This window comes from Geotrypetes seraphini, chromosome 1, assembly GCF_902459505.1.
Source record: "Geotrypetes seraphini chromosome 1, aGeoSer1.1, whole genome shotgun sequence".
Classification (NCBI taxonomy): domain Eukaryota; kingdom Metazoa; phylum Chordata; class Amphibia; order Gymnophiona; family Dermophiidae; genus Geotrypetes; species Geotrypetes seraphini.
In genome coordinates this window covers 501544095-501555734 of record NC_047084.1, presented here as the reverse complement: position 1 = coordinate 501555734, position 11640 = coordinate 501544095, and the positions used below count along the sequence as shown (strand labels likewise).

The 11640-nt window shown below is 46.1% G+C and overlaps 1 protein-coding gene across 1 annotated transcript in view; it reads left to right on the top strand.

Annotated features, from left to right (window-relative positions):
- Positions 1 to 325: 325 nt before the first annotated feature.
- Positions 326 to 11640, top strand: part of DAPK1 (death associated protein kinase 1) — a 312064-nt gene continuing 300749 nt past the window's right edge. The window contains exons 1-2 of the mRNA XM_033927667.1: positions 326 to 640; positions 870 to 1038. Coding sequence (XP_033783558.1) covers positions 977 to 1038 — 62 coding nt within the window. The 5' untranslated portion in view covers positions 326 to 640; positions 870 to 976. The remainder of the gene's footprint in view (positions 641 to 869; positions 1039 to 11640) is intronic.

Genomic DNA, 11640 nt, shown 5'->3' with positions numbered 1-11640 from the left:
AAATAAAGCAGTTTTCCCAACTAATTCACTGTAGCTTAGCGCTTGCTGTTCAGCTGAAGAAAATTAGCTGATTGGAGATAAAAGAAATGGAACAGTAAAACAGGATGAGGGAACCTCAGACGCTCACTACTACTACTTATCACTTATATAGCACGTAAAGGAATTTATGATGGAATGAAATAGGAAAACACAAAGTGCATGCATCTGTTCTCCGTGTCCTTCACCTGAAGCACCGAAGCGCACGCCAAGCGTAAATAAAATTAAATTAAAAAAAAAACCAAAAACGCCGAGAAAGAAAAAGGGAGTACAACGAGCACTTAGAGAGCCCAGGAGCAGCACACTCTCGCGCCCGCCTCCTCGCACTCCCTCCTCCTCCTCCCCAGTCGCGCGCAGGTCGCAGTCAACGCAGGGGGGAGGGGTCGGCGGCTTTCCATTGGCTGGCTGCAGGTGCACCTCGGTTCCTGCTGTTCTCTCCCGGGGGTCGCTAAGTCCTGGCTTTTCTCGCGCTGGCTTTTGCGGAAGAGCGTGCACCAGTGGGTTCTCGTTGCGCTTCCTTGTCAACGGAAACCTCGGGCTCTGGTCGCACCTGCGCCGTCGGCAGTTGTCGTCCTTGCGCGCGGAAGCTGGTCTACGCTCTCCGGTAAGTGCGCGACCTGTTCGGCCGTGTCCGGCTCCCGCGCGGGGGAGGAGCGGTGGGCGCGGGGCCCTCCGTATAGTAAGGTTGGTAGAAGTGCAAAGAAAGGGAGCCGGTACCTTTCAGGTTTCTAGAGGTTTTCCTGCTCCCCGCCCCTTCCCGGTGTTTGTGGGGCCGTGGCACTGAGTGTATGATGCCCGTGACGTCCCTCTTACTCTCACTTTCTTTGTGGCAGGGAAGAGAGCCATGGTGGCGGCCACAGCGGCTGCTGCCGCCCGCGACACGCCGGCACTGTAATGCCCTCGGCGGAGGTTCCGGCTCTTCATCAGGACGAAGGCAATTATGACGGTGTTCAGGCAGGAGAACGTCGAGGATTGCTACGAGATCGGGGAGGAACTCGGGAGGTAGGAACACAAAAACAAAAAAAATGCTCTTTTTGTGTGAGTATGTCTTTGCAGCAATTTGATGGATCCCTTTAGTCCCCAAGTGACCGGTGGATAAGCTGTACGGTTGTTAGCAGCAGGGTCGCTGCTGCCGGAGACGTGTGTGTGCGTGAGCGCGCGGTTTCTTTCTTTTGCCAGGGCACTCTTAAGACTCGGGAAATATATATTGCGTGGATTCTTAAGTTTAAAAAAATATCTATCTATCTATATAGATAGATATATTTATTTATTAGGGGGCGACATTCAGGATTTTGCATATCTGCCCGTTAAAAGGCGAGATCCAAAGGGTGTGAAACTCTTCCAGATTTCACTGGAAAACACCCATGATATGGTAGTCAGGAAATTATTCCGTGAGAGGAAGCGGCAGTTAATATAGGGCAGAGATCAAGGTTTGTTCACCGACAGTAGTAGTAGGGCAAATGGTTGTGGATTACTCAGTACCAAGCTATTCAAATGTGTTTGATTTGCTTCAACCTTTATTTGTATGTCGTCAAGTAGACTAACAATACCACAGTGATATAAGGGGCTTTTTTTTTTTTTTTTCTTCCTTTTTTCTTTTTTCGACTAACCTCGTACTGCTTTTGCAGAATTCATTCTCCTTTCCTCCTCATCAAAGAAAGTGAGGACATGGCATTGCCAGAAAACACAAGTAAATCCTAAAAGGCTGTTTTAGTGGGAAAGGAACGCTACCTTACTGTCAACTTCTTTAACACAAGTATTTCTGATAGTTTGAAAAACCCTAGTCTAATTCCTTTTGCATTTGTGTGCGATTATTTTAGCTTCAAATTTATTGTTTCTGGATATTCCTTTTAACATTCTGTTAATAAGGCCATTGATACTGTAATGAAATATATATATTTAGAGAATATACATATCCTAATATATTTATTCTTAATCTCTATGCAAATTTTTGCTCTGCTCCTCCCCAAACTTCCATCTCCTATATATATCTATTTCTATAGTAAAAATAAAGCTGTTATGCAATAGTGTGTAAGCTCTTTATGGTAATAGGTAACATTATGCGCAAGAAATATGTGGGCTATTTTGTTAAATAAGATTTAGGGTTCCTTTTATCAAGCTGCCGGTAGGCGGTTAATGCGTGGAATACCGCGCGTTCAACTGTCTGCCGCTCTCGTCGCTAACGCCTCCATTGACGAGGCGTTAGTTTTTTGGTGTGCTGCGGGGGTTAGCGCGTGATGAAATGTCCGCGCTACCCCCCGTAGCGCACCTTAATAAAAGGAGCCTTTAGTTAGCCTTACAGTTCAGAACAGCAAGCCTAAAGGAAGTGTACAGGTATTCTGCATGTTTTAGATTCTTTAATTTTGTAATTGTTTTTGTGTGTCTTGTCTTTCTGTTACCTTTTATTCTTTTGATTTAAAAATTGTAATTCTGATTTTTTTTTTTTTCTTTTTGTTTAAGTAAATGTATTGGTTTTCAGAGGGAAAAAGAACAAGAACATCAAACAATAGATGCAAGAGGGACAAAAAGTCCCACATAAACGGTACAGCAAAATCTATAAGTACCATGATAAATAGGATAGCATCATTCAGGAGGTTACATAGAGTAGCAATAAGAAGCAGGCAGATACATAGACTAGACAAAATCAGATAAACAATCAAATAAACCTAGAAGCAAACCAAGAAAAACTAACCACCCCTTGGGGAACCAAACTACATGTCCCCGAGAGGACAAGCGGATATGAGTCGGGTGGTACAGAATAGAAGAAAAGGCTGCCAAATCTGTTGAAAACTGGGAAGTCGAAAAGTCTTTTCTGCAATGCGACGTTTGTATTGTACCACATAAGGGCATAAGATGCTTTGCAGCCCAAGAAAAGGTGTTTGCTCCACCCTAAGCGGCAAGGAGTTGCCTAATCAGACCTGTACCCTGGAGTTCATTAATTTCCTATGACAGGCTTATGGACAAGGTAGAACTCCTCCTCTTAGGTCTGCTGGTGAATAGACTAGTGCACAGGCCCCTCTGGATGCTCGGAGCACTTCTTTCCTGAGAGCAGAGGCTGTTCTGGTCTCTGTTGGTCCCTCAGACAGAGACTCCGACGATTAGGGATCTGATTTAGTCCCTTTATTGTCCAAAGTGAGGCTTCCCTGGTGGGAGAGGCAGTCTGGACCAAGAGGTGATATAGGCCATAGACCAGAGAGAGGATCCCTCTGTTCACCGACTCTGCATTGCTGGTGATCATTATAGTCCCTTTGAGAACTGAAGGTAAACCATCCATAAACCCTGTCCAATCAGTGTTCTCTTCTGAACGTGGTCCGGTCTTCAACCCACTTCTTTTCTGTGACACCTGGGTATGAGGATCCTAGTCACAGAGCCCTGGGAAACCCCTGAAAGTGACTAAAACCATGACTAAACTGTATCCCAAGGCTCAAGAATTCCAGCAAATGTTTGCGCTATACCAAAGATGGATTCCCTGGTAGCGCAGGTGACCAAATGCATTTCCCTACCAAGTGAAAGAGGCATAGTTTTAAAGGATCGGTGGGACCACTGAATGGATGTGGTCCTCAAGAGGAATTTGAAGCTCTAGCCGTAGGGATTAAGGTTGCAACTGTGGCCTCCTTCGTGGCATGCACCTGGCATTCCAGGCTACAAAATCAGAGCCTGGCAGAAGCTGAGCCCCTGCCACAGTTTGTGTTATCTGGAATATTCTTCATAGAGTGCATCCATGGATATAATCAGAGTTGTGGGGAAAGTCTTGGCATAGTTCATCTCCACCCATCTTATGCTTTGGATCAGAAAGTGGGTGGGAGATTCGACCTCTAAAGCAACGCTGACCAGGCTCCTGTGCAGAGGTCAAATGCTTTTTGGCTAGGGCCTAGATGATCTTATGGCCAGTGTATAAGATCTCCTGCCAATATTTTTACCAGAGAGCAGACCTCAAGCAGCCAGAGCTAGGGGGTCCTTCCATGGGTACTGATGCTCTTGCCAGCTCTCAACAGGAGCCTCTACCCAGAAATTCTCCAGGAACCAGAGGAACCTAGATTCAGGTTCCTGCTCTGCAGTGCCTGCCAAAAATCCACATTGATGCCAACTTCAAGTCGCTCCTCTGAAGATGGGAGGTCGGATCTTGGTCTATTTGGAGGCCTGGGAAAGGATAACATCCAACCTCTGTCCTGGAGTCTATCAGAGAGGCTTACAAGATGGTTCACACAAATTCTCTCTGACTGGTTCGTGGATTTGCTTGCAGGCCAGCCAGAGAAGGCAAAATAGGTCCATTCAGCATTAAGAAGTTGCTAGATACACAAGCCATAGAGCAAGTCCCTCTAGAAGACTCGGGATCTGGCAGATACGCCATATACTTTGTTGTGCCTATGAAAGGCTCAGAGGAGTGAAGGCCCGTTCTGGATCTCAAATGTGTCAACGCGGCCCTGATAGCTCTTCGATTCCTGATGGAGATCGTTCAGTCTGTCATCGCAGCGGTGGAGCCAAGAGAGTTTCTGGCTACCCTATGTTTGATAGATGTGTACCTTTACATCTCAATCTTCCCAGAACACAACGTTCCTGAGATTCCATGTGTTGGAAAATCACTATCAATTCTCAGCACTTCCCTTTGGGTTGGCAACAGCACGCCGAACTTCCATCACGGTTGTGGTGTTGGCCGCTCATTTCCACAGAGTGAGTTGACAAGTGCACCTATACTTGGATGATTGGCTCATCAGAGCAATATCCTGAACGGAAGGAGAAAAGGTGTTATCGGCAGTTGTGGAGACATTACAGAACCTGGAATGGATTGTGAACTTTCAACAGAGCCAACTAGTTCCGAAACAATCCTTGGAATATCTGGGGGTCTGATTATTCAACACAGCAGAAGGCAGAGTCTTTCCTTCACAAGCACGCAAACAGAAGTTTCGTGGTCATTACAGACCTTATGGCCAAGCCAGCAACTACCGCATGGCATTTACTTCTAATCCTTGAGTTAATGGCAGCCACAACAGAAGTGGTGCCCTGGGCAAAGGCATCCTCCAGGATGCTTTGTTGTCTTGCTGGTTGCCTCAGAGAAGACTCCCTACTAGTTCCACTCCTCTGGACAGTGGCAGCCAGATGCAGCATGAGCTGATGGCTCCGTCCACAATCTGTAGTGAAGGGAAACCCGCCCCAGATCGATTCATGGTCGTCCTAACAACAGATGCTAGCTCATTTGGCTGAGAGGGGAGGGTCATTGCAATGGTCACCCAGTTGAAAGGACAATGGACTCCATCTCAGTGGAAGTGGTCTATCAACTGGCTGGAACTATGAGCCATTTCTCTGGTGCTGCACCGATTGCAGTCTTTGCTGGAGAGCAAAGCAGTCAGTCTTCTCTGATCATTCCACTACAGTAGCCTATGTCAACAGGCAGGGAAGCATCAGGAGCACTCCAGCAGGAAGCGAAAGCATTGTTCTGTGGGGTAGACACAAACCTGCAGATGATCTTTGCGGCGCACATGGCTGGAGTGGACAATATTCAAGCGGATAATTTCAGAAGATAGACATTAGACTTGGGAGAGTGGTCATTGTCCCTGAAAGCATTCTAGGCCATTGTGAGATGATGGGGATGTCCAACATCGTCCTCATGACTGCAAAGAACAAAAAGGCGACTCAGTTCTTTAGCTGAAGATTCGAACCCAGAAATGCAAGGCTAGACACCCTGGTTCAACCATGGCCAGTGTGGATATAGCAGCACGAGGAGCATGCTTCCGGGTCCTCAGTACTACAAGCAGGCTCATTTGTTCCACCCTAGAGTTTGGGGACTGCTTAGGTATGACCTTGTGGTTCAGCATACCATTCCTATTGCACTAGAAAAAGAGATTAGGATCTTACCTTGATAATCTTTTCCAGTAGATAGAGATGGTATGCTGAACTCCCTGCCCAGTAATTTATATGATGCACCTGCTTTCTGACTCAATCTTAATGGTCAACTCCATAGCTATGATTTTACTGTCAGTTGGAATATTGGATTATAAGGTTATCATGCCGCTGTACTGGGCCATGGTACGCCCCCACCTGGAATACTGCGTCCAGCACTGGTCGCTGTATATGAAGAAGGACACGGTACTACTTGAGAGGGTCCAGAGAAGAGCGACTAAAATGGTTAAAAAGCTGGAGGAGCTGCCGTACAGTGTGAGATTAGAAAAACTGGGCCTCTTCTCCCTTGAAAAGCAGAGACTGAGAGGGGACATGATCGAAACATTCAAGGTAATGAAGGGAATAGACTTAGTTGATAGAGACAGGTTGTTCACCCTCTAAGGTAGAGAGAATGAGAGGGCACTATCTAAAGTTAAAAGGGGACTAATTCCGTACAAACATAAGGAAGTTCTTCTTCACCCAGAGAGTGGTGGAAAACTGGAATGCTCTTCTGGAGGCTGTTAGAGGAGAAAACACCCTCCAGGGATTCAAGATAAAGTTAGACAAGTTCCTGCTGAACCAGAAAGTACGCAGGTAAATCTAGGCTCGGTTAGGGCACTAGTCTTTAAACCAAGGGCTGCCGCGTGTGCGGACTGCTGGGCTCGATGGACCACTGGTCTGACCCAGCAGCGGCAATTCTTATGTTCTTATAAAAAGACTATATATGGGATTACAGCGTGCCAGATTTTAAGAAAAGATGGGATTGGCATATGGGATCTCTTCATGGAGGTAGTTAGAGGGTGGGCCATTAGTGTGGGCAGACTAGATGGGCCATGGCCCTTTTCTGCCGTCAGTTTCTATGTTTCTATGTTGTATTTTGTTGGATTCATTATTTCTCTGAGGCTTTAAAAAAAAAAAATTATTTATAGAAAATTAAATAAGTAAACAATCAAGAAAATTCTTGTACAGAAAAGCTCAAACCATACATAATATATTACAATGTAATTAATCATGTCAACAGTAAATGAAACATTATGGGCTCCTTTTACAAAGGTGTGACGGGGCCTTAATGTGCGTGCTAGCCACTACCGCCTCTTTTTTAGCCGAAAATCTACCGCCTCCTTCGTAAAAGGAGCCCTATGAGTTTAAGCTAAAGTCCACTATGTAGAAGAGGGTGGATCAGAAAATTGCATAAGAAAAATTATTAAGTTTCAAGTTTATTTATAACTAGTTGTTTAGCCCGTTACATTAACGGGTGCTAGCAGCCCTTCTCCCTTATTTTTACCTCCTCCCTGTCCAGCAACACCTCTCCCCCTTTCCCTGCTCCCCCCATATAGCAGTAGCCCTTCTCCTTTTATCTCCCCCTGTCCAGCAGCACCCCTCCCATTCCCTCCTCCCCCTGTCCAGCAGTAGCTCTTCTCCTTTATGTCCTGCTCCCCCTCTGTCCAGCAGTAGCCCCAGGAAAAGAGTGAGGATCACAGGACCAAAGCTTTTACTGACATCCAAGTAGGGGAAATCCACTCTCCCCACCTCCTTGCTCCTGCTGCACTTCCTCCTTGGCTATACACACGCGCGCGCACACACTTACATACAGCTCTCCGGCTCCTCGCGCCCCTCCTCCACATTCCACTTCTTCGGCGGGGGCCAACGTTTTCTTTATTTTGTTTTCTTTTCACGTGTTCCTCCTTCATGGAAAAACAGCACTACCGGCCAACTTAGTCCCTTGCCGCCCCCTTCCCGCGCCGCACAACCACCTTTCCTTCCCTCCCTCCATCAGGTGCAGTGAATCCACCAATGTTAAAAGGAGCCACGTCGAAATCGGAGGCCTGCCACTGCCGTAGCACTTTCCCCTCTGCCTTGGCAGAGAGGAACGTGTTACGGTGGCGGCAGGGCTCCAATTTCAAAGCAGCTCCTTTTAACATAGGCGGAGTTGAACTGACCTGATGGAGGAAGGGAAGGAACGGTGGGGCAAATTTCGGCAACAGCAGGAATTGTTTGGCGGGCCAAGCACCGTGAAACTTTGTTTCTTTAGGCAGCCCCGGGGGGGGGGGGAGGGGTTTGAATCGTCGATGTGCAGGCCGCTGAGACGGGAGTGAGCAGTTCGGCTTCCCCTATCTGGGGAAACCGGGGAAATCGCCGTGCCGAACTCAGCTGCGCGTCGGGAGTGAGTTTTTCGACTTCCCCTATCTGGGGAAACCGCCGTGCCGAACTGAGCTGCGCATGGGGCCGTAGTAAGCGCGGGGCATGCTGCAGTCTTGGCGGCCACGGACATACGGATCATGGAAGCACGTCGATAAGACTGCGCATGCGCCGCCTACGGTTTTATTATATAGATTTGGTATACTGACCATCTTAGGTATCTGGCCGGTTTACAATATAAAAAATTAATAAAAACATAAAAAATATATAAATAAAGTAAGGCAAGTTGAAGCGAAGACTTGAGACAGAGTTTAGACAAATTGGATACAAGAGGAGTTGGGGTTTTTTTTTTTTGTTTTTTTTAATTGTGCATTTATGTATATATATATTATATATCTTCATTGTTTTGATATACTGGCTTTCTATTCAGTTTATTTATTTGGAAGAACAATAATGAATATATATGAGATGTGTGTATGCATATGATATGCTAATGTGCCACACATCACTCTTTGCCCCCCAAATGAAACAGACAAACTACCCCCATGCCTCTAGACTAGCAACAGCTGAGGTAAAACAAGTAAAAGTGAAAGTGAAAGTGGCTGATGTCATTTTGGATCTGCTTTTAAGCCCATTCAGTTGCTTCTGCGGGCTCTCCTGCTTCCCTCCCAGCCGGTTCTGCTCCAGCCTTAAGATCCTGATGAAGGGTTTCACCCGAAACCGGTTGATCCTATGACTATCTTGGTTTCCCGCAATGCTCATTGACTTCATTTGGCTCGCTTTAAAAGCTAAGTTGGCTGTGGTTTCATTTTGTATCTTGGGGATTAGGCTGGGGAGGACTCTATGAGTGAGTTTTCAGTTTGATTCACTCTCTCACTTGTTCACTGTTGTGATTTATTTATTGTTAGTATTTCTGCACAGTTGATTTTGCACACTAGGGACGCCCGATGATGGTGTGCAGGCGGGGTAATACACCTCCGTCTTTGTAAGTGGAAGCGCTGGAGTTTGTTCTCCCGTCGCTAACAACCTCACACTGAGAGCGCCCCTATTCTTCAATTGATATTTGGTACCTGTGTGGTTTGGTTTGTTAGGAGTGATTAGCTGATAGACACACTCATAGAGTCCTTATTGACATTTTTTGCCTCCTTTTTTGTACCAATATATTAGAAACATCTAGAGCAGGGGTGCCCACACTTTTTGGGCTTGCGAGCTACTTTTAAAATGCCCAAGTCAAAATGATCTACCAACAATAAAATTTAAAAAAACACAAAGCACTCTGTACGCAGAGAAAAATGTTAATTATCATTTATATTCCGCGGGTTTTCAAAGAGGTCAAGGCAGATGACTTTATGCAATGTCACCTCAGGAACAACTATACAAAAATAGACAAATATACCCCATCCCTTTTTACTAAACCGTGATAGAAATTTTTAGCACGGGGAGCTGCGCTGAATGCCCTGCGCTGCTCTCGATGCTCAAAGGCTCCCTGTGCTATAAACCACTATTGTGATTTAGTAAATGGGGGCCATAGTGCAAAATATAGACAACTGATATAAATTCTCAAAACGGACACATTTTGATCACTAAATTGAAAATAAAATCATTTTTCCTACCTTTGTTGTCTGGTGATTTCATGAATCTCTGATTTCTCTTGCTTCTGACTGTTCATCCAATATTTCTTCCCTTCTTTCAGCCTCCTGTATGCTTCCTCTCCTCCAGACTTCATTCCCTCCCCCAACTTTTTCTTCCTCTCCTTGCCCCCCTTTCTTTCTGTCTCCCTATGCCCCTGTCTTTCTGTCTTATCTCCCTATGCTCCCTTTTTTTCTTTCTGTTTTTCTGCCTGCCCCCTTTCTTAAGAACATAAGAATTTCCATCTCCGGATCAGACCCTGGGTCCATCAAGTCCGGTGATCCGCACACGCGGAGGCCCCGCCAGGTGTACCCTGGCATAGTTTTAGTCCCCATATCACTGTATGCTTCTCAAGGGAGATGTGCATCTAATTTACCCTTACCCGTATCACTCTATGCCACTCTTAAGGAGATGTGCATCTAGTTTACCCTTAAATCCTAGAATGGTGGATTCTGCAATTACTTCCTCTGGGAGAGCATTACAGGTGTCCACCACTCGCTGCGTGAAACAGAACTTCCTGATATTCGTCCTGGACCTATCCCCCCTCAGCTTCAGTCTATGTCCTCTTGTCTGTGTCACATTGTACATTGTAAATAACTGCTTTCCCTGCTCCATTTTGTCGAATCCTTTCAGTATTTTGAAAGTCTCGATCAGATCCCCTCGCAGCCTCCTCTTTTCAAGGGAGAACAACCCCAGTCTCCTAAGTCGTTCCTCGTAGTCCAGGTTCTCCATACCTTTCATTAGCTTCGTTGCTCGTCTCTGCACCCTCTCTAGCAGTTTTATATCCTTCTTTAGGTATGGAGACCAATGCTGGACGCAGTATTCCAGGTGTGGTCTGACCATGGCTCTGTAGAGCGGTATTATAACTTTCTCTGATCTACTCGTAATTCCCTTCTTTATCATGCCTAGCATTCTATTTGCTTTCTTCGCCGCCGCCACACATTGCGCCGACGGTTTCAGGGTCCTATCTATCAGTACACCCAGGTCCTTTTCCTGTTCGGACTTTCCCAGAGTTACACCTGACATACTATACTCGTGATCTTTATTTTTTCTGCCTAAATGCGTCACTTTGCATTTTTCCACATTAAAATTCATCTTTGTCTTTTTCTCCCTGCCCCCACCCCATATGTCTTCTTTATTCCCCCCCCCCAAGGCCCACAAGCCACCGCCGCTGAGGTCTGAGCTTTCCCTGCCGTAAACAGGACAGCAGAAGCGCTGGGCCCACCAGCCTTCCCCCCCGACATCAATTCTGACATTGAAGAGGAAGTTCTGGGCCAGGCAGCGATTGGTTGAACTGGAACTTCCTCTCCGACGTCAGAATTGATGTCGGGGGGTGTAAGGCTGGTGGGCCTGGCGCCTCTGTCCTGTTTACGTCGTAGGGAAGCAGGAAGAGCGCGAAGGCAACGCAAGTCTATTACAGAGCCCGAGATGGGTTCCGCATTCGACTTGCATTGCCTTCGCGATCGACCTTTTGGGCACCCCTGATCTAGAGTATCCATTTCAACTAAAGTTTCCACTCGTGGCTGTTCCTCTTGTTTTATAAAAGCTGGGAGATAATAAGCCTTTACAATGGGCGGAACAAGTTCAGGAGCAACTGCTAATACTTCCAGTACATATTTTCTGAACATTTTCTCATGGTGAAACCATCACTTGTTTAGGAAAATTCAAAAACCTCAAATATTATTCAAATTTTCCACCTTAGGTCTAAGATTCAAGTTATCTGTAATAAGGTTTTATTCACAGACTGATTAGGACTTGGACATCTTTCTGTGATGATTAAACCTTTTTTGAAGATGTCCAGGGCGTCATTTAGACATTTAAAAGGTGAATAAGGGCAAAAAAGGTGCCCAAACTGGATGCATAAAGGCATTACTTCCCCCCTCCCCACACACACTCCCCCAGTGGTCACTGACGCCCCTCCCACCCCCCCAAAGCTGTGAAAGAAGCAGTACCTACAAG